Consider the following 24,715-nt stretch of genomic DNA (forward strand, 5'->3'; position numbering starts at 1 on the left):
GAAAAACATCAGGAGACTTCTGAAATGAGGGACAGCTAGTTCATAACCAGTGAACAGGACCCATCTTCTCCATGGGACCCACAGGTAAGAGCCTGAAAACTGCCACAATGTCATGGTTTAATCCCAAGCAGCAGCCAAGCACCACGGAGTAGCTTACTCCCCCACCAGCAGAATCAGGGAGAGAACTGGAAGGGTAAAAGCCAGAAAACCCATGGGTTGTGGTACAGAGAGTTTATTAGGGAAAGCAGAAGCTGTGTACAAAAGCAAAGCACAACAAGGAGTGCACTCATCACTTCCTATGGGCAGGCAGGTGCTCAGCCATCTCCAGGAGAGCCCCATCAGGTGTAACAGTGACCTGGGGTGACAAACACCAGCACTCCAAACTTCACCCCCCTCCTCCTTCTTCCCCCCACTTTATACACTGAGCATGGTGTCAGGTGGTCTGGAATAGCCCTTTGGTCAGTTTGGGTGACATGTCCTGGCTGTGTCCCCTCCCAGCTTCCAGGCACCCCCAGCCCCCTCACCAGCGTGGCAGCATGAAAAGCAGAAAAGGCCTTGGCTCTGAGTAAGCCCTGCCCAGCAGTAACAGAAACATCCCTGTGTTCTGAACACAGTGTTCAGCACAAACACAAAACACAGCCCCACACCAGCCACTGAAAGAAAATTAATTCTACACCAGCAAAAACCAGCACACCCAATCTTGTCATTAACCACATTTCCAAAGTCATCTCATGCTTGTAAGACTCTCTGTTCCCAGATTCCTTATCCCATGGCGCACACTTCTTGGTTCCATGATCAGACTTACACTTGTTATATATGACAGCAAAAAGGAGGGAACTACAGTTTGGGAGAGCCTCCATAAAAATCTGGCATCTGCTGACTGGAATTTATCTATAGATCTGTGTTCCTAGTCTTTACAGGCTTACCATCATAAAGTACAGGCAGGTTATATGGTTGAATAGAGAGAATAATGTTAAAGGAACATTCACAGACAAGTATATGTAAAATTTCAAAGATTAGAACTACTTGTAGGAAGATTTGCTTTTAATGTTTAAAAATTACATTTTACTCACTTGTTATTTTTCTGCACTTCATTATTGAAACATTAAATTATCCTTCAGCTGTGTACTAAGATTTGACCATTTTATACTCCACATCAAAGCTGTCACACAGCAATTGTATTTTGATTACAAAGAGCAAGCTTTTGAGTTTTTTTCAAGAAATAGACTGACAAAGATAAAGTGGTGAATTTTTCTGGGTTGGACTTCCATCCAGCTGTCCTCAAACACAAAATAAGCATTACAGACAGCTGTCTGGTCACTATTACTCTGAAAGACTTAGAGTCAAATATCCTTCAGTATCACTTGGCAACATTCTTGTCTTTGGAAGGTTTTATTAAGAGCTGCGTAAGATCATTGTGTTATCAATCGTAACTTGTACAATTCAGACCCTTTTAATCACTTGGAAACTGTTATACGTTTTCTACAGAAATCCCGGAGATATGGCATGAAGCATAAAACTGCATTTCTAATGCATCTGTTTGTTACTGAGTAACAGCCTGCTTCTTCTTAAAATTCAATTGTCTGTGATTACCTTAAGAGAGAAGCAAAGCTTAAAACATTTCAAAAATACGGAGAAAAGATGCCTAGGAATTGATTTTCACATTACCAGTGAAAAGACATATAATGCATTTTTCTATGTATCTAAGTTATGGCTGACAGTTTTGTGAAGATTTATGTATTTCCACACCTGAGAACAAGCACCCTAGGAAGAACACTTCTCAGCCCAACTTTAAAGTGGGAAATATTGCAGTCACTTGTATGTCCCTCACAGGAATCATCAGTACTTAACCATGAAAGGATGCAAGTTCCAGCTGCCTACTGACTCAATGCTTATGCAGATTCTATCTGACAACTGAACATTTTATACACATTTGACCAGCAAAACATCTGCCTGCCCTCACCTCTTAGCACTCTTTGGCTTTCAACTGAGTATCTAAGTAGGACAACAGAACTGTGGTGTTTGTCCATGCGCAAATGCATTACATGTAAGCAAAGATTACAATGTGCTTACGTACTATAACAACCATGGAAACCTTTCACATAATTTCCTATGAGGAATTCAACCACTAACCTCTGTTACTGTTTGGGAGTCACATCATTAAGAGCCACATGTAATTAAAGTTCTGTCAAATTACCTGTGCTTTTACAACATGACTTCAAAAGGAAACCTAGTGTCATAGTGGTGGTGATAGATCAAAGCCCCTGCTGAATAAAATACCTATCAAGAGCTCTTCTGGCATGATCCGTTCCACTGATAAGTTCCCTATGCTTGCCCAGCTCAGGATCAATTACAAAGCCACAAACTCGGGGACTATTTTGGAAGCAGGTTCTAAAGATTTATCTAAGCCCTCCAGAGTGACAGCAATAGCTGCAGAAACTTATGACAAGGGACTCCAGAATACATTTCTAAGTTCTTTTGTGTACCTCTCCCCTTCCCTGCTGCTCTGACCCACTCAGGATTCGACTGCCCAGTAAGTTACAAAAGCAGAACAATGTGCAGCAGTGCCGAACACTCCAAGAAGAAAAAGCAACTGGATTTTTCTAGATTAAAATGTTGCCTAAATTTAATTTCAGTAGCATATGACAAGGAGCATATTTTTTAGTTGAACAGTGGGAGTTGTTTTGGCTTAATACTCTTCCTGAAGTGTGCTATCACTATGACAAATACACATCTTCATGAGGACAGCTTTGTTAGAAGTGTTAGTGATAAGAATCAGAGAGAGCGACAGAAATCACAGTCACAGTACTGATCCTGAATCTGGAAATGTTATGGTTTAAATACACAAGCAGATGGCATTTAAATAAATTAGAAGAAAATAAAAGGAGAATTCATATACCACAAGACGGAAAGCAACTTCAGCAGTACCTACCAGAGATCTCCACAGAATCTTAATTAATTCTGTCAATGTACATATACCATTTTAAGAAGCTTGCCAGCACACAGGAAGCAAGGTGGGGCAAGGGGGAATGCACAATGGTAATTCACTTGTTTAAATTAAAGTTGTTCAGCCATCTTAATATTTTCATTGTTACACTGAAAATCATTGGTTTCCATAATGTAAAAATGAAGTTGCTTCAGGCATGGAACTGCAAACGTAGCACAATTCATTGTGTTAGGATATTTTTCAGTTACAATATCCTTAGCAAAAGCAATAGAAGGTGAGCACACATCCCTTTGAATTTCAGTAGCTTACAGAAACTAGCTAGTACAGGTGGAAGGTTTATAACTAAGCCAGCAGAATCTAGCCAGCAGCAATAGGTTTATTCAGCTCAGTAGCTTTACACTTTCTCATACCTTTTGTATGAACAGAAATCTCTGGCCTACTTAAGTCCCACTTTAATGTGTTATGATCTTTTCAAGACACTATCATAATCCCTTGAAAGAAACTTTGCATGCTCTGTGCTGATATATGAAAATGTATCTTCTTTACATCTGTATCTGTAGGGGTTTTTTTACAGTTCAGAAAATGTGAATGCTCATTTTTATACATCTACATAAAGATTTTTAACTGTTTCTAATACTCAGGATATTTTCAGTAAGTGGTAACTTTTTTCGAACTCTCACTACACCGGCAATGCATACCTTTTAAATTTACTAGGAAGAATATTACTTAGATTATTTTGTGTGTGTGTGTGCATGTGTACTTCCCTCATCTATTTTCTTTATGGCACAAGGTTCATAGTAAAGAAGAATGTCCTTAGTAGGGACAATTATGGAGTTGTCATGATCTTGACATTACATTATGTGTGAATAGGTAACATTTTAAAATACATACATGCATATTTCAAAACAACCATAAGAAAATAAGCAAAGCCAAATACAAAGCAGCTTAAATGAGGCAGTGGGCAAAGCACTTTATCATCAGTTTTGCCTAGCGAAACTTCTGTTTCTCAATGTAATACATTTGCTGCCCTCAAATCAGCATCTAATGGAAAACAAACTTTGTCACAACACCATCTGGAAGGCGTAATAAACTACCCCAAAGGAGCACAATCCTTTAAAACTGAAAACATGGAGAGTTAACAGGAACACTTCTTCAGTGCTGCAGGGGGAGGAAAAAAGAAAACAAAAAACCAAAACCCAATTCTTCTTCTCCCTTACTTTTAGCAATGATACTGTTACAAAAAATGAATAAACTGACATACTTCTAAAGGTCCTAATAATCAGCATGAAACTGACAGCAGGATTTTTGAAATTGTTGTGAAAACAATTGCTACCTATGCAAAAGGAACAACACAATGCAAGTATTGTTAAAATCCCCTTTTAGTCTTTCTTCAGGAAGTTGTCACCCCAGCCATTCAGAGACTTTGAATAACTAGCAGAAGGTACAGACTAGCTCTGAAACTACAGTTAAGCTTCCTAAATCAGTTTGCTAACTCTTCAAACAGCAGGCTTACCCTAAGAGAAGGAAGACAAGGAGTTACACAAACCCTAACAGCTCTAAATGACTCCACTGAGGGAGAGATGCAGGAAAAATGTCTTTTAAGGCCTTCTTGCTGTTTTGACCAATAAAATAGGCTATAGTACGACTTTCTGGATAAATAAAATTGTGCTTCTGAAATATGACTCTGAACACTGTCATGACATTAACTTTTCCAGGGCTGGAGAACCAACACAGGAACTATAGGGTTCAGCAGGCACAACACTAGGCAGGGCTAAAACTGGTACAGAACACGTTTTTAGACAGGAATGGAAAAAAGATTCCATTGCATTGATTTATAGTTCCTCTTAGACTCATCTGAACTTGTTTCTCAGTCCGGCTTGCAACTGAGTTGTCTTCACTTTTCAAATCAAATGTGGGAGGTCAAAAATCACAATGCTGAATGAGAAGAAAATACTAGCAGAAGATAATGCTGCCATTGCTGCTACTAAAGTACGTGAAACTACCTGTCTCAATCAATTCACACCAAAACAAAATTCTATTAAAAAAAAAAAAAAATAGAATTGACCTGTACTCAAACTGCACATGTTAAAGAAAAAGTCTGAGTGAACTGTGTCAGTGTTTGATGTGTACAGTCCTATAAGCTGCCTTTTTTTTTTTCTCACCAGTACAACACTTTGATTTTGCCAAGTTTCACTCTTCAGGACATCCTCCACTTCACATGTTAAGATAGAAAAAATAGGAGTCACCATAGCATCCTTGTTTACCCTCCTTCCATTTGAAGCTGTAAGGTTAAATGAAAACTGGAACCTTCATGAATTGAACTTGAAATTATTTAAAGTTTGTCATACAACCAAAATTACAGATAATCAAGCAAGTCAGGAATCAACTTTCATATTTACTCAAATATTGTCATTATGAACACATTACTCCATTGCATTACTCCATTAGCTTTGTTTGTAAATATACAGTTCACTTGAAGGTGCTGTTTAAATAATGCCCAGTGTATAAGACTGCATAAGGAGACTGTACGTTTCTTTAGGTCAACAACAGCCATTTCCTCTTCTACCATAGGCCAACATACTTGAGCAGATTGTGTAATACTTCTGTTGTATTTTAAACATAGATGGTATCAGGTGTCTACCTCAATTCTGAGAGAAAAGGCCGTAACTTTCTCCTCGGTACTCTAATTGATATAGATCAACTGCATTACCTACTTCATTCATACTAAATGCTATAGGTACAATTTTCAAAAGAAAAAGATTCATGGTCTAGCACATTCTACTGCAATTCAATCTTCCTATACATTGCCCAAGGATTCACACACCCCTTTTCTTGAGCACCATCTAAATCTAGCACAGTATCCTCAGTGATATCATTAATCTTTTTCCCAAACCCTTTTGTATTTGTTTTTCTGCTATGTAGCTCTGAGCTTTGCTTGGTAACTTTCATAGTGTCACACCATGCACAGAAAGTAACTCTCACAGTATCCTAATGACATATAGACCCTATCCAATAAAAAAACCTACTTTTCATAATGTCTATACAAACATGAAGTTCACTGTGGACCAAAGGCCTAAGCTTTTCCTACACACGTTCCTTTAAAATAAAGCTACAACTGCTGGTATGAAAGGTCTCAGCTACTGGTGAGTCTCTGATCAACCCTCTTGACTCTAATCTAAGGTTATTAAAATTCTGTAGCCTCTCTTAAAAATAAAATTGGTTCAAAAGCTGGACATGGTCAATCAGGTATGAAAGCTCTGCTCAGGCAAGTGAAAGGAACTATAATGAAAACTACTTCAGTCACAGCTATGTAAAAGGTATTTTGAATTCATGTGCTTTTAGGCATTTAACTATCTCATACCAGGCAGAAGTCACACAGTTTTCTGGTGATTCCCATAATTTCTATGGGGTTTCTGTGTCTGTCAAAGATCTTACCCCATTTTGTAAATCCTACAGAAGCATTCACCTCATCTTTTATCCATCTAAAAACCAGAGATCAATTTTAAACTATCCCTATTCATTTCCTCTCTGTGTGGTCAAAAAAGATACCTTTACTGGTACCTTCTTAGCCAAGATTTATTTCTCTTAACTCATGATGAAATGCATCATTTTCTGAAGGCATCTGTGTTTCTCACAAGGTAGAGAACTAAGAATAGACACTGCTGAAATTCAGTGCACCCACTTCTATACTGATACTAACTGCTCAAATGACATACTGAAGAGCAGCTTGGAAAAATCTATTTGCATTCAGATGAAGGATCCTCCTGGCTCAAAAACAGCCCTGACATTTCCAGGGAATCTCCCACAATCCCATTTCCTATTACCCTCTCATAACAGCATCACTCGCAGGTGTTTGTTTGTTTGTTTTTCTTTTGTTTTTTTTTTTTTTTTTTAATTACTCATTTAAAAACTAAGCTGATTTAGCCAAGTAGCCGGTGGGGACACTATCAGACTCGGTCACCTTCTTTTTACTATGGGCTGACTGAATTGCTACTGGCAATTCGGTAATACTCCTGTCTGAACACCCTCCTTATCTGAGAGCTATGGATTCTATTCATGTCACAGTTAAGAGGAAAGGGAAATCACAACGTAATGAAAGCATTCCATTCAGAAGGGGATTATTTCCACCAGGGCCCATTCATCTTTATTCTGTATAAGGCTACTTTATTCCTATACATAGCTTTTGCCATCTCCGGCAAACAATATCAGCCTTACCATGCTAATGCAACAGAGAGATCAGGTACCCCTTAAAAAATTTCCAAAATCTGTTAGAACGTCTACTGTGAGCTGTACTAAACTCACTAATGGAAATAATTGCTTTAACACATGAAATAGTTTAGAGCAATACAGTAAGAGTAAGTCCTAAGTTATGACTATTTTTCCCTTCTTTGTTAATATCATACTATGGATTGATTTCCTATGTGGTTTGTTTCAATTTAGTAATTCACAGTTCCTTTTCTATGTCAAAGCATTGTTCTGTGAAAATACATTGCATTTCCCTATGGCTGGCGCTGGAATTTTTCCCCCAGTGTCCTGACCAGTTTCTGTTTTGAGGTGCTCACAGCTTAGAGAAAAAAAGAAAAAAAAGAAAAAAAAGAAAAAAAAGAAAAAAAAAGAAAAAATAAGGAAAAAAAAAAAGTTCCCTTGCATGCTAAAACCAGAAACAGAAGAAGTGATACAGTTTCTAGGAATGACCATATCAACAAACAGTCCTCTGTGTGCAGAAGCATTATGCTTGCTTCAATTAGTTGGTCAAAGAAAATAGCAGGCTTCAACTCTTCTGCCTAAACACGGGTGATAGCCCCAACTGAGATGTTAAAAGCTATTAAAAAACAATAATCCATGTGAAACTGTCAGGTATGGGCAAGCCATGGCCCAACAGAATCTCATCTGAAAGCCAGCAGGACAATAGTTAAAAGTTGCCATGATATCCCCTGGCATTTAATAGTACTAGTTAATTATGTTTAGGCACATAAATCAAGTTCTTTAGTGACTGCTCTCCCACCTTCCCCATTCCAGAAGTACTAATTAATGCTCTAATTTTATAGATAGAGATGAAAAAACATGCCATCTTGCTTGGTGTTGTACAGTAATTTCAGTTCAGAGAAGGACAGGTGGCAGGAAGCCTTCCCTTGCTGGAGAGAAAGCACGAGGGTAGAACTGTGAAACTTTTCGTGTAACTTAAGCAGACAATGCAGGCAACAACGTGGAGACTCACCCTACAAGGAGCAGCAGAGACAGAAGGAAGGACAACGGAGGGGGAAGAAAGCAGTAGCACAAGAACTGCTGATGGAGATGATGGAAGGTCAAGCAGGGCAGAAGGTAACATTGCAGTGAATAGGTTAGGAGCATGTCCAAGAGTCAAGCTAACAGTAAAGCACTTCAATCAAAATGAGCAGTTAATCTCCAGTGCTCACAGCAAGTCACCTGGCTAACAGAACAAGCCTTTTTTTCTCTGGGCCTGCAATGACTCACATTGGCACCAGGAGCAGCAGTTCTCTCTCACCAAAATATTCACTGTCAGCATTAGGGAATGGAACAGAGGTACGTGCATTTCTTTTAAAAATCAGTATGGGAACACTCCCTTACTAGACTTCTTCATTCTAATGGCTGAGCTATTTTTTACATCATAGGAAAGAGTTTAAATTCTTCAGTGACATACTTTAAAAACAGAATCCTCCAAAAATACTCTATGAGCAAACGTTAATGGTCTAATCTTGTCTTCTACTGCACCATGTTCATTAAATCCCTTGGAAAATCATTTTCTGAGACTTTGCTTTCACAACTTCAAATTGTTTTATGCAGCATAATGAAAACAAAACCATAAAATTTTTGCAGGAGGCAGGTAATTAGTACCCCAACCATATCTGTAGAGGAAACAAAAAAAACACCAAATAAAAACCACATAAAATATTATCAGATGAAACTTCAAAGTTTACTATACAGAAAATCTACAAAAAAAGACTTTAAGAAGCCTTAAAATACATTTCACTTAGGGGTGTTGGTGGAGGAGAGGCTGGACATGAGCCAATCTGGGCTGTATCAAGCAGTGTGACCAGCAGGGTGAGGGAGAGGATTCTGTCACTCCACTCTCATGTGACCCCACATGCTGTGGAGTCTTGGTGGGAAAAGCCAGTCAACCCATCCTACCTCAAACCATTTACAGCTAAAGAATCACAGCTGTCCACATGGCAAGAGGGCTTGATCACCTTTTCATTGCCCATAGCATGACTTTTACTTTGATTTTTGAAGCCTTTCTTTTAAGGTGGTTTTTCTGTTTGGTTTTTTTTTAAGTTTCTATGCTCTGTGCATTACAAAACAGCAACTGGTCAGCACTTCAGGGGGAAAAATTCAAGATCTTTCCAGTCTCAAAGACCCTCATAAGAAAAAGCTCTATGCATACAAAGCAGTTTTTTGTGTAGTGCAGACAGGATTAAAAATAACTATGTGATATAAATACAGAAATATCTGTATTCACTAGCCATAGGAATATAATTAAAATATAATTAAATATATCAAATAGAATAGGAGATTGATGTAATATGATGTAACATGATGTATTCTATATATATAATATGAAATATTAAATATAATTAATTATAATTAATGTAATTAGATTAATTATAATATTAAATATAATATTGTTATATAATATAGTATATATAGTATAGTTATAATTACTATAATTAAATAATAATATTATTAAATGAATATAAGTATTTAATATAATCAAAAACTCCTCTGCATATCTTTTTAGATTAAATAAAATTCAGTAATGTATCTACCCATCACTTTAAGTAATATTTACAATGATAATATAGTCTTGGAAAAATCTAGGGTTTTTTTAAAAGACATAATCTATTTTTCATAAATGAAATTCATATAAAAATTATTGGTTTGAAACCTTACACAAGCACCTTCCAGTTCAGAGTATGAACTGGAAAAAAAAAAAACAAAGCAGGGACCTACATGCTAAGGAGAACTTTTAACTGTGGAAATTGTTTATTCCAATTAGAGAAATTCCCATTTCACATTCATTATCAGAATCCACATCAACTGGAAAACAAAAAATCTACTTCTCCAGTGCATTCAGAAGGCAGTAACATATAAGATGCAAAAAAAATCTTAGCCGTCTGATTGCTTGTAAGCACAGCAAGAAAGCCTGGTCACCACCAGCCAGGCAGTGAAGAGCAACAGGAGGAACTGGCTCCTGTAGAGAACACTGGCGGGTGTATTATAAACTCAAGTAAGGAGCACTAGTTTCAAATGCCTTGGACGTGGACCTCAAGGACTCAGAAGTGAACAAATGAACACAGATCCTTCTGATATAGCAACACATCTAAAGAGCCTAAATGTCCTCAGATACTGCTTCCATACAGAGAGTTCAAATGGATGACCACATAGATGACAAAGTGCTTTGCCAAGGGTGGCAGGTCCCTTGTCCAGGGAGACCTGGACACCTGTAGTTCCAACTCCAACACACACAGCCCCACTAACACCATGGACATCAAAAATGTCTCACTCAATAGCCAGTACAGCATCTACACAGTCAACTGGTCAGTACTTCAACAAAATTATTTTGTAAACATAAATTGTGCTTTCAACCAGAATAATTACATTAATTATGTACGGTTAAGTTACTTCTTGTTAAAAGTACAAAGCACATGAAACAATTTTTTTTAAAACACATCAAAGTTTGAAACAGAACACTTTTTATAAAACTGTTGGCATTAAAAAGCTTTCCAAAGTACATTCTTCATTTTTCACTCCCACTTTCACATTTAGAAGTGAAATCAAAAACTTCTGAAATGCCCCACCGAAGAAAACATGCTCATTTTTCTTCAAACCTTAATAAAGTACTCAATCCTTCTCAGTGCTGACAGCAGTAAATTAGGTGAGTCCTAAGCTTTTGGAGAGCCCAGGTGCATTTTCAATATCAACACATCTACCTGATACACGCTTTTTCAACTGCTAATGCTGTTTTGTCTTTTCATTTGGCAAATTCTTCAATACTACTGCAAAATCCCTATCATAGACAGATTACAGTATTACCATTTTTAGTCCTTCTATTCACCCATCAGACTACTGTCCCTAACCTTCTAACCTTTGAATTTTTCTTCAAGTTTAAAACAAAAATAAAAATTCAGTGCTCTTTCAGGTTAAAGACCAGCACATGCTTAAACACAGCAGCATTTGGATGAACTGGATCAAATATACCTGTATTAATACGTAGATTTTTTTTTTTTAATATTTACATCACTAAGTTTAGAAATTTTTCTTCCTATATTTATGGTAATAAATTCAACCTTACTATATTATAAAAAATTGTCTATAGTAATTAGTTGCATAGCATCACTACTGAATGGCCAAAATTTTCATGCAGTATTTCCTAATACCAATTTTACTGGAAATATTTGATGAAAAAATACAGTTTTTCTTGTGATTATTCCTCTCATTCTGTTCCAAAAAAATGCAAACTGGAATATATTCACTTACAATGAGATTTTTCTAAAAGATATGCTACTGCACAATGACAATGGATATAGCATGTTGAGTTTAAAAACCATATGTTACAACTTTGAATGATACTCTGAAGCAGATACAGTTACTACCACTGCTGCCAGCTGGCATTCTCAATAAACAACCTGAAGTAATGATGTCTGGATGTTTAGATGTTCTTTAAGATCCCTTTCAACCAAAACCATTCTATTCTCATCTTTTCTATTCAACAAGTTCTTGATTTTTTTTCCCCTCTAAATTTTTGGTCCCTGTAAGTCTAGAACTTCCTTTACAAAACATTAACACGCTTGAAAACATACATGAAAGTATACACAGAAAGTTTGTGTATACTTGAATATGCCATATGCTTGTTTAACCTATCTGCATATTTCTCTAGGAGAACACTTTTAATAACACCTGTTATTAAAAGACACCAAGAAATAAATGCCAAAATATACTTAGAAAAATATTCATGCAATACACTCATCTAGAAACATCAATTACAATGTCCTACATCATTAGCTGTAAATCCAATAAACCTACTCAGCAGGCAAGGGATTTAATGAAATAAACCCTGACTTCCTAGAAGGATCTGTGGTTGCAACTCTGTATTTCTGATCAAATACATGCTCTCTTCCTGCTGCTGAGCAATAGGCTTTTCAGAATCTTTATCAAACATGCTCCAAAGGAGGGAGGGCATAATAATTCTGTGGGAAGTATTGAAATGAGCAGGAGACCAACTGATTGTGGTGAAAGGGAGGATGAGAAGAAACTGTTTTTAAAAAATAATAGAAATTTATGGGGTTTACATTTAGGTCACAGTAAAACAAGTTCACAGCATTTTTTTCAATAAACAACAAGACAATAAGGTTGTCTATTAATCATTATTAATAAGCCATATGAGCCATAAAACCAAAAAAGGAAAAACAAGCCCACAGTCTTGTACTGCTACAGGTTGCCAATTTCCACAAATTTTTCACTTCTGTTAGACACCAAGGTACAAGTATTACAGAACAAACATCTTCCAGTGGCTATCTCATAGGAGTAAGGACTAAAACAGACAACAAAAAAAACAGGAAAAACAAAGAAACCCCAGCCCACTTATCAGTGAAAGGTCTCAGGTTCTCTACCCATTGTCTAACAACTGTAAATACTGACTGCGTCCTGCTCCTTTCAGTTCCAGGTTGGAGAAAGTATAGCTTGGCTTCCCTTCCTCCACAAGGAAAAATTTCTTACTTACTGATCCTCCCAAATTAACCTAAACATTAAACTTGAAATCCACTACATTACAATCCTTTAAAATAGCTGGCTTAATCTCTCATTTTTGGGTTAACTTCACATTCTTTGGGAAATCTTACCTAATTTTGGCAGGGAATAGGGCACTTTAAAATAATCTTCATAAAACTCAATGAGTCTCCTTGTAATATTTAGAGCATAGTCCCCTGATCCTCTTCGGATTGCATCAGGCCTTGCATATAACCGTACCTGTTAAAAAACAAAGCAGAAGTCCAATTTCAGCATCTGCCTTTTAAACCTATCCTACCTGCAGAGGTGAAAGAATTACTCTAAGGTTGCTGTGAGGTAGCAAGATTATTCCCTTAATGCCAAATAAAATTATCATACATTTGTCAAATCATATCATAGCTGAAAACCAGAACTACCACAATTAAAGTTACAAAGTTCAGAAGTCACAATCGCCTACTTATTTGTATTGCCAAAAAAAAAATTTGCAGTCCTTGTATCAAAATAAATATTCGAAGAAAATACATGTGTTTGCTAGAGATATGACGGAAGAGTGGATTAGTATAATGGTTCTCTGCCTACACTGAATGTAGGCAGGATGCAGTGACTCAGTAGGAGAGTTCATGGTTTGTTAAAGGCACATTATATCAAGCCCTGAAAATATTAGTAGCATGTGAAGAAAAAAAATAATCGTTGCCTTTTCTTTTCTCCGGCAGTGACACCGTTACCCTCGATGAGCTATGGGAAGACTGCAGAAACCACCATTTCTAAGCTCATTCATGTACACAAACAATTAACATTCCTGAAACCTCCATGATTGCTTCAGGCCTCTGTTTTCAGAAAGCAGTAAATTAAAGCTGTTTATATAAGCCACAGACTGCTCTGTTCAGTATAACACAGCTCACACATTTCAATATCTGGAGTGAACCAAGTGAACAGAACTCACCTTCGTAATTCAGCATCCAAGTGTGACCCTCATTAGGGAGGTAGCAAAAAGCACTGCTGGGTTATTACGTCTTCCTTGTCCTTACAGTCTGTAGTGCTTCCTTCATGCAAAGATGACATAGAGCCTAAAATTGCTAACCAAGAAGAGGATAGAAAGGAGAACCACTTTACGTTCTCCCTCCGCATACCCTGCCTGATGGAAGTAGCATGTGCTTTGTCTCTAGTGACTGTGGCAGAAGGTCTCTCCCTGCAGTACATAATGACCTGACGTAAATGAGACTCTACTAAATGTCAATCCTAATAATAATATCTGACTTGCCAGTACAATCTCTGGTAGGATTAAATCCCAGCCAGGGCTCCGAGGAAAGCAGTAGCACAGAAATCAGAAAATACTGGTGCAAATATGATGGAGAAATATCAGCTTTGGAATGTTTCTAACTGCTCTATTCTGGATTAAGAAAAGGCAATGTGATTTTTGGCTTCAGTGGAAGTATTACCAAGTATTGCTTTCCTGCTCTTTTCCTGAACCAGTTCTGTTATCCAAGCGGAAACCAGATGTCAAGCCTAAGAACGGTGTACCTGTCAATTCTCTTTTAGCACACTGTCTCTTGGGTTTCAGTACGGAGACACATTTTTTGCTTCACTACAATGTCCATCTTTGTATTTAATCTTTGTGTTGTATTAGACTTGAGGCACAACCATACATAGTTATCATTGATAATGTAAAACAGGTAACCTGACGAGATATGTAATAAAGCAGACTTCTTATAATCACTACCTGAAAGCACACAGATCATTATCTGAACTCCTCCAAATCACTATTTTTATTTATTGCTTCCTTTCAAAGTTAACAGTGACAGGTACATTAAATGTTCCTTTATCTACTAAACTGAATACAAATTTTAACAAAATAGATATTAGCCACAGAGTTTATGGAAGGATGCTAAGAATCACAATTAGATTTGTGATGAACACTGTTTTGTATCATTAAACCTTCATACACAATTTTGCGTAATTGCCTTACTGGCACAGTTGACTGTATCAACAAATTGGGGAAAAAAAAAAGAGTCAGTCAACCAAGTATGCAAAAAATCATCCAATTTGACAGTGGCCAAATCTGTCCATAATAAGAAAAAAGACAATGGAAGGGAAGAAAATAATAGGCAGATAGAAGAAAAATCAGGGTTCAACTTATTGCATTACAATGAATGTCTCCTGGCAAATATAGAAAAGGCATTTAACGGTATCTGAGATGGAGCCAAGGTACGAAAGCTGCAATGCTGCAAACTCTCATTTGTCTCCTGCCTAACGCGGAATGTAGTTCTATTTTGCCTGTAAAGTTTCCCCCTGTGCCTCTCTTGCCTGCTCAGAACCAGACTGCCAAGCCTCCATGGCTCACACCAAGGTCACCCCTAAGCTGGAACATGCTGCAGAAACTACCCGTGCCTCTGCCCAGGCATCTCAGGGGCTTTGAGGCAACAGATACTGCAAAAGCAGTCAACCATCTTCAAACACTGGGTCTTGCTTCTGCCCTTCCCCCAGCAACCACTGAGCATAAAATGTATGGAGAATCTTAAGACACATCATTACAGACCTACCCCAGCCTCAGAAATTCCCTCCTGGTTAGCAGAGGGCCACTGCAGGGGACAGTCTGTAACATTCTGCGACCTGGATAGCTGCTTTGAATTACATATTCTGAGGTGCCATTCACAACATGAGGAGCTTGGTCTAGAGCTCTGGCTGACACCTCTACGTTTAAAACTGAAGCCCCTAACTTTCACACACTGATATTTTTTAACGTGTATGGGCTTATTTTCACCATATCTTACTTCCAAATCCATCAGTTGGAGACTATACAATTTCCTTAGTTTATAAGAAGATTCTCAGTTAAAAGTAATAAAGTTTTAATATTCTGCTCCAAAGAGAAACTTAAATAAATAAAACAGAATGACAATTAAGACATGAGATTTGTTCAGAATAATTCGCTTGTTTACTACTTTCATTTCAAAAGGCAAGTGGTAGTGTTACTCTAAAACTGCTTTGGACTGAACAATAATGCCCAATCATTATATACTTTTCCACAGGCTATTTGACCACTGTACTAAGAATTTGATTTTACAGTAATTTAAGTAAGAGAAAAAACAAAATTTTCTGCAGAGTCAGGCCTAAATATCTAACTCAAAGCACTACATGTTCTCCTACAAAAGACAAACAGGTTTCTAGTGTAAGTGCATAATTCATCACTCACCACAATGGCACCCACTGCCCTGCAAATACTATTAATGCTCTTCTTCATAATCTTTGCAAGATTAGGTTAGACTATTATGTTCATGTACAAAAGTGGATACCAAAGGGAGACTAAGAGTAATTCTGGGTGCCTATCTTGATACCTCTCAATGCCAAGTCTATTTAACAGTTTTATTGCCAATACTTACAACGCTGTTCCCATTACATCTTGCTGCAGTGGTGAACGCTTTATAGAAGTTTTGGTCACAGGTGCCTTAGTTTGATCATTCACGAAATCAGTAATACATGATTAATGACTAAATGAGACTCTGTCAGTTTATGGGACTTATTTGGCATCCCACAGCAACTCTGGTGGCAGAGTTGTGACCACTTAACAACCTGCACCAAGCACCTTCCACATCTTGGAAGTAATAAGGCAGGTTCTGTTTGGACAACAGGTATGTTAACAGTACACTGCTGGTGTTCTGATGCAGTATAGTTCCCTGTGTACCTCAGTGAAAAGTATCATAAAAATGTTATGAGGAATCATACTTGTAATGACACTTAATAATACCTATGAATATAACAAGGTTCACACAGTTAACCTAAATTTTGGGGGGGGTGTTTCTTAGCTCCTTTACATCTACGTTTGCAACCACTACCAATTTTTCATCAGGAGTTCTTACTACGAAGAAGAAAAATCCAGCTCTTCCATTTCTCCCTCAAATGGAACCAAACTGACTTTCTCCTTCCTATCACAAGTTTGAGCAACTAGGATTGTACCTGCAGCCCTACAACCCAGACCTTCTCTTTATAAGATACTTGTTAATAAATCTGAAAGTTATTAGACATTCTAAATGAAATCTCTGCAACATATATTTTCCCATTCTTTTCTAAAGTGGGCAAAAATGCAAGTTGTTGCCCCTTGTTTGCCTTCCAGAGGCCCTGAGTAGTTTCATAAGAACTTTAAATAAACTTTAACTTTATTTAAAGTTTTAAATAAACTTTAAATACTCAGCCACACTCAGATAATATTTCCAAAAAAATCATTGTGAAGGATTATTTTTAAAATACCAGTAACCTTACTCAAGTTCTTAGAATTATTTTGGCAGCATTATCAGAAAAAATACTAAAACATTCCTGGAACATGTATGGCAAGTTCTGTGTATTTGTTGTAAGTGATCAACAGCCTACTCCTCTATAGTTAGTTAAAAGTATTTGCTGTGTAAAACAGCGTACTTTTACAAACAATTTGTAAATATTGCAACATTTTCTCTAGCCTTTCAGCATTTCAATATTTGCTACATAAAATAAGTCAAAGAAATTTTTAAAATATTTGTAATACCAGGTTGCCAGAACAGATAAATGTGGTTGTAAAATAAGAACTGTTTCCCACAGAGAGTCATAATATATGCTAAAGAAATGTGCAACATACTTAAATCTCATCTAACTAAAGTCAGGTTATTAACTACAGAGCATGAGAAAATATTCCTATGTACAGCAGGTAAAGATTATCCATCAAAAAGAAAGCTAGCACTTGAAAAGAAAAGAGAGCTTTTCTAGTCCTGTTACTTTCAGAGCGCTTAAAAAATGTGAATTAATAACTATGTACAAGGTACAATGGGTAAAATTCTGACAAGTATATCTCTAGACAGCAACAGACACCCTAATTTCTAGAGAATAGTATGTTCACCAAAATTGTTTCCATTGTACCAAAGACTAGTGATAATTTCACCACATAAAAAACAGAGGAACAGATTCAAAAGAAGTAGAACTGTTCTATTTGAAATTTCAAAATCACTACTTTTCTCTCTCTCTCTTTTTTTTTTTTTTTCATTAAAATGAAAGCGAAAAGGAGAGGAGGATTAAACAGATGAAGAATTGTAAGGAAAAACCTGGTAAGTAATTTTTTCACATTATGGGAAATACTTTGGGTCAAACCAAAGGGTTTGTACAGTTCTGTAGGTAGGAAGAATACGGAATACATTCAGCATTTTGATCATGGCAATAAAAAGGGAAAATCCCTTATTTACATGTGTCTAATTGCACGAAGACTGTGGTCCAACCCTCTCCCCTACAGAAACTGACTAAAGATAAAGGGAAGACCAGAGAAAACTGCACAACGTTCTTCCGCTGGAACTAGAAGATACTAAAAACCTTTGCCACAAGCCTGCCAACGTGCTTTCCCAGGGAATTAAGGAACTTGACAACCAGGCAGAAATCAGGACACTACAGTAAGAAGTTTGCATGCCTGAAGCATGCCATACACCAGAGTACACCTCTTATTTTAGAATTAAATATGCATTTCTACATTTGAAGCCTGCTTTTGAAGACATTATTCTCAATGTCACCTATGTCATGTATTTAGCCCCTTTGAAACCTTTGTTCTTGCAGGGATGTTATGTTTTTAGGGGAGCATCAGCTAGCTTCATATCAAGACATTTGTATTCTTTTATTTATTGTTATAACAAAGTTTACTGATCACAATAATCCTCTATAATAATCTGCATTCACTCTGCAAGGCATCTTTTCTTTAAATGTTTAGCCATCTTTTCCATGTCTTAAGACCACTGCAATTGCCATCACTGTCTTCCCCTATGCCCTGGGGGAAATCACAGCTCACTGGAGGAAAAATCCTGCTCCAAGGAAATAAACTGGACCTTTTTTTTAGCAAGGAAAGGCTTGTGAAAGCAGATGGATCATCGGGCTCTAAAGGCCTAAAACAACATCCTCTGACTTCAGCAGAATGACTCCTGTTAACCAGGGTGGCCTTCAGACATTCTGGAGACATTGTAAATGTTAGTCTAAATCTATCACTTGGATTGTTACAGTGATTGTAGAAGATCACTGCTGGTCCAGCCGCTGGGCTAGGGACACTTCTACCAAGGCAATCTTCACCAACAGCATCTGCCGTGTGTACAGCCCATGTTTTCAGATCACTACTCGTGCAGTCCTTGTTAGCCAGTTGCACAGCAAGAAAAAAAGAAAATAGTTCTCTAAATAAAGGGCTGTGCTTTGGTCATGGCCACTGATAGTTCAGATTATGAGAAGCAGGTCTGGATCTCATGTTTCTATCTCATGTGCTGTAAAGAAAATGATTCTCTGAATCTTGGAAACAGCCTGATGCAGGATTTGCACAGTGGTAACCATTGCTGTATCTCTGTCACAGAATCAGGTACACAAGGTCAGCTTTGCAGCTGACAAAGGGAGAAGAGGCATATATAATCCTAACCCTTGGCTGACACCATCTGATACCACAGATACTGCCATCTCACCACACAAAACCACTCCCAAAGGCACCCACATGCATGGAGAGCCTCTTCCCATCCTTGAATGCTGTCACATCACATAGGTGTGTGGAATCATAAGAGATTTGAGCCCTGATCTCATTTAACCTCCTGCTATTAAAGCATCTCTCCAAGCAAACATGGCTAACGTTCCAAGGCTGGCATATACCTGTTTTGCTAATGTCTAGATGTCCCCTTCTCCTTTCACCGGTCTTGGTTACATTTCGCCACATTTACTTAAGTCTGAACAGACATAGGGTATAGAAATTGAGCATGTCTGGTGACAACCGTAAATCTTGTTCTCTCAGGCAAGCATGGATTAGGTAACCTTGTATCAACACAGGAATCCACTTCACAATTAAGGATAGTTATCCCTCCCACCTACTTCACACAGAATTAAAAGTAACTTTGTCAGGTGCTTTAAAGCAGCTTGGAGTGCTTTCCCATTATGAAACAGATGTTTCTGCTCATCAACTGGTGTCAGCAAAGCCATCCTGGGAATAATGTCTGTTCTTTAATCCCTTCCTCAAAGCCAGCAGACTCCACATAAAGCACTGGTCTTGGGAGGCAAGCTCCAGTCCTCTGTGTGACTATACCCACAGGCTTGGACCAGCACCAGTACATCTGGGATCTTAAAATAATTTCAAAATCTCAGTTCAGAAAGGACTGGTGCATTAGTTTAATTTTAAATAAGTGTTTAACCTCAAACACAGCTTTACACATTACAGTTACAGAAGGCCCTAACATTTCAACAGAGCAGCACTTACTAATTTTATAAAAGGGGACTAAGCAGTGTTTTGCTCTTTATTTCATCTGCAGTGACTTCAGCAGTGACACGCTCAGCTGAAAAACGCATGCATTACCTCTATATTTAAATGCTTCAATTTACTTGATAATCGGAAATCTTTTAGCATTATTTTGCTCACTGACTATTTGAGGCACAGGAGTTGCTTTTACTATTGTTACAGAGATAAAGATATGGTCACATCACACATTTAACATAGCAGACATACATTTAGATCCACCAGCCTCGGCTGTAAACTCCCTGGATCACTTCTACAGCCAAGGCATTGCATCTCAAATGGGTTTTTAAGCGTGATAAGATTCAAAATAAGTAACAGCTCACTACACACACAAACAAGCTACAGGACAGGTTCCACTAAGAATGTGTATAAATTGTTTCACATGTGCACATACCTCCTCAAGTTCTGCGTGGTGCAAATGCAATAAATTTTACAACACTGATAAGTAAAGGAGAGAGATGTAGCTGTATTGAAATATCAATTCTGCTGTAGTGAACATAGTTAGATGTGATAATGGGAAGAAATTACAGACGAATGCCTTGTTTCAATCTCCTATTCATTACTCATCATGGGCAATACTCAAAAAAGACTGCATAATAATGAAATGTGCTTACTGAATACTGAAGAAACAGCTCACCTTTAAAAGATCATTTTAGTCCAAACTAAGCAGTCACACACAGCACTGCACTGAGCATTCTTGAATACAAATAAAACAAAACAGGTTTAAGAATTTGAAGAATTTTCTTAGAGTTAGCTGAACGCAATGAGCATTCAATGACCTGATACTTTCTTAAGAACCACCTCTGCTAGAGACTGGATGGAACTCTTTGGAGTAAGCAAACATTGCCTTGGAATCCTCATTGAGACTCGTTTAACAAACCAGTTAAAATAAGAGAAGCCATCACTAAAAATAAAGTGTATATGAAAGAAATGGTCACTGAGGGAACAACAGTGGTAGAGAGAAGTCTCAGGAGACTAAATGCAAGCATTGGAGGGCCTGAACATTGTTGCAGAGCAAGGGAAAGAGGCTTTGAACAGAAATAATTAATATTCCTGGACAAAAACTTGTAGCATGACCCTGAAGGAGAAAACAGTGAGAGAAACTTCTGGAGTTCCAGGTGACAGTAGGCAAATGAGGAATATTAAGCAAAAAGATTGCTAGCTATTTCCAGAGTTGTGAAAGAGGGGGAATAGTTTTGTGCAGCCCCTTTCAAAATAAGCATGACCGCATGGGACAAGCATCAAGTTGCCTCATCAATTCCTCATCTGAACCAAAACAAATGCAACTGCTCCAGCCAAAGGTGCAACAATATATTCTAACGGGAGGCAAAACTGTCATAAAGACATGCTGCAATTTCTAACTTGAGATCATAAAATACTTTGGAAAGTTAATGAGCTGCACTCACATATAAATCCAACCAGTGCTCAGCTGGCATACAAAAAAATACTGGCTATGTCACTGACCACAGTGCCATTAAGATTAATTTAGAGCACTTAGAATCTCCATCATCTCGTTGAAATGGCTCAGGGACAGAAAGTGAACATGTTAACAACTAATGTAGAACAAACGTAATTACAGACACCATTTCGTAGCCATTTCAGCCAACTAAGACTGCCACAATCTCACCACCACACAGTTATCTGGGCTCAACTCTTCTATTACATCAGCACAGGGGTTCACCTCCTCTCACAGCAACCCACCAGCCAGATGAGTCAGCTATGCCAGGTGGGTAGTGGCCAGGTAGCCCAGCTTCCTCACCTGCCCACCAGGAGTTCAGTGCTAGAAACAGCAGGAGAAAACATTTGTGTAGAGAAGAGAGGACCATGACAGACTGGTTACAGATAAATTTGAGTTATTATAGAACTTTAACCTAGAAGCAAGGTTCAAGTTCTTCCGAAGTGCTGTTGTAGGGAATTCAGTGTCCAAACTGTTGATATTCATAGTGCTTAAAGCTCCTTCCAATCCTTTGTAGGTGGTGAAAAACCAACATAGCTTCAAGTAACAAAGTACAAAGATTTACATTTATCTATTACACATAAAAGTCCTGTATCACAACCCCAGTGGTAAGATGATGTGAGCATGGCTTTTTCCTCTGAAAAAAGTATCTGCAGTAGATGTATCCCAACGGTTTGGATTTCCTTTGGTTGGCCTGGGACTGGATTGAGTTCTCTTGTATTATATATTGCCTATTTTATAGTCAAAGCATTCATATCACACATCATTCATAAACAATATTTCACCTATACTTGGTTAAAAAAAGAAGAGTTAAAGAAGTATACAAGTTTAAAGAAGTGGCCTACAATGTTCAGCAGCCCTACAGAATGCCCAGTTTCACCTTGCTAGAGACTGCTTTGGCACAAGCATATAGATGTTACCATAGAGTAATTCCATTTGAAACAATAATGTGAAAACACCGTAACTGCTTATATTTTGGCATTGCCTAGAGACTGTCAATGTGACAGCACAATCCCCCTGAGCTTAGTCAACTACATAAATAGAAGTAAGAGATGTTTGTTATTGTCAGTATTTCTGCCTAAAGAGTAACAGGCAAAACATGGGGAAAATGAACTGTTATCATCTTTATTTTATAAATGGAAGTTACAGAAAGATGAGCTTAATATCAGGAAGAAAGTCTAAAAAAGAGCCAGAAAATAACTTGAATATCACTTCCCCAAACTGATGAATCATCTTTTTGTCAAAAATCAACAAATTACTATTCCTCAAAAACATTTTCTGAAAAACACCACCTTTTCCATTACAAATTAAAAAAATTTAAATCCTGTTTTTAGGTTCACAATGTGTCACAATGTGTTTATCAAAAACCAAACCTGAACTTCATTCCAAACTGTAGACCTGAAATAAATATTTAATGAATAAATCAATATTATAATACATATAATACTATATATTATATATAGTATTATACTATATATTATATATAGTATAATATAATGTAGTTAATAAACCTGAAAAAAATCCCTGAAATTGCTTAACTTATCAGCATTCTGAACATTGACGTCCCCCACATTAACTCACGTCTAAGATGAACCATCCCACTCCCATAACAACTTCTGTCAAGTGGCTACCATGCTGAGACTTACTTAGGTTTGTTTAAAGGTAAAGATTATTTTATTATTTACTTAAAAGTAATTATTTTAAGAGCTATCAAGGTAGTGGCCCCCTACAAAACAGCTACTGAGTAAAGTAATGTACTTGTCCAGAGCACAACAAAAAAAAAAGCTGGGAGGAGATAGAGACAGACTGTACACGGCAAACCAAAGATGAATGAAGGGCATGTCAGTACTCTTCTGTTCCACATAAATTCTGCACAACCATAGTGGAAACTTAAGTCTGGTAGATATACATTTCACCCTAATCATATCTTTGCAGTAATCTTGATCAGTATTAGGGAAAAAAAATAAGCTGTGGTAAATAAAGATACCACTGACAAAATGCGATCGCAAGAAAAGCAAAGCAGAAGCACAGCTCACCTGTGAACTCAAGAGCATTTACGCAATGCATCGCTTTGTAACAGCAGCAATAAGCAAGAGCAACAGCAAAGTATCTTGTGAGCTACGTGTAAACTTAATAGAAAAACTGTTTGCAAGGTAAACAGATTAGAGCTATAAGGTGCTAAACTTTAAAGTATCATTTAGAACTTGTTGGCATTAAGGAAACACAGCACTTTGTAGACAAGTCTGCACTGTGCTAGATCGAGATGGAGATTTTGTGAAAAATTGCACCTAGCCCTTAGGAGGGAGAAAAATACACACATGGGAAATTTTGTGCTCTGACTGGTACAAAAGCCGTAACACAACCAAATACAGGTTATACCAGTAAGAGCAACAACCATATTAACAGTGAGAGCTCCTTCAGGCTAAAAGGAACAAAGAGACAAGCAATTCAGCCAGTGAAAACAAAAACCATAAACCATGAAATAGGAAATAAAGAAATCAATTTTTTTGTATGAACACACACTAAAATCCACTAGAAAGCTTCATTAAGAGCTCTGCTTCTCACTCTCAACTAATGTTTCAAACCTTTTTTTTTAATCTCCAAATTGACGGAACAATATAAAAATAAAACAAAAAAAACCCTAAATGCACTGATAATATTCAAACACTCTTACTCAACTAGCCTCTGATAAAACCATGGGCAAATTAAGAAAGAGGTAGTTATCTATCATTAAGATCTCCAATCAGAAGGATTTAAGTCCCCTTCTGAGAACACCAATCTCAGTGTAAAACATGAAAACCAACAGAGGAAAAAAGTTCAAAGGCAAATTTCAATTATAAATAAAGAAAACAAAATAGAGGGCTGAATCAATTAGAACATTATTCCTGTGTCAGGACTCCCATCTGAGAAAGATCAAGGCCACAAACAGGAAACAAAGTGATTCACCACCTGACCACTAGCCAGGAGATAGAGATAAGTACCAGACTGAAGTTTCTGCACCTTTAAGACAGAAGAAGCTGAAAATTTTAAGTACTCTGACACTTACAAACTTAAGCAAGTAAAGGTGATGAATCTGAAGTATGCTGGTTTTAGTCTACAAAATACACATTAAGGTAACATGTGAATTGTTTAAATTAAAATACTATAAAATGTTTAACTGCAGGTTTATTAATCAAATCCCTTCCAATATATGAAATGCTCAGATGATTATGAAAAATACCATTTTATCATTCAAATTACATTCCTCACCTTAAAACTTGCAGTACTCAAGACACACTTCCTGTCAGGAGGATATGAGTTTATCAGCAAT

General features: G+C 37.3%; 1 protein-coding gene across 1 annotated transcript in view; it reads right to left on the reverse strand.

The window, feature by feature from the left end:
* TRHDE (thyrotropin releasing hormone degrading enzyme) overlaps positions 1 to 24,715 on the reverse strand; it is a 213,906-nt gene that overhangs the window by 161,624 nt on the left and 27,567 nt on the right. Inside the window, exon 3 of the mRNA XM_063396448.1 lies at positions 12,805 to 12,931. Coding sequence (XP_063252518.1) covers positions 12,805 to 12,931 — 127 coding nt within the window. The remainder of the gene's footprint in view (positions 1 to 12,804; positions 12,932 to 24,715) is intronic.

The sequence above is a fragment of the Prinia subflava genome, chromosome 4 (assembly GCF_021018805.1).
Source record: "Prinia subflava isolate CZ2003 ecotype Zambia chromosome 4, Cam_Psub_1.2, whole genome shotgun sequence".
Classification (NCBI taxonomy): domain Eukaryota; kingdom Metazoa; phylum Chordata; class Aves; order Passeriformes; family Cisticolidae; genus Prinia; species Prinia subflava.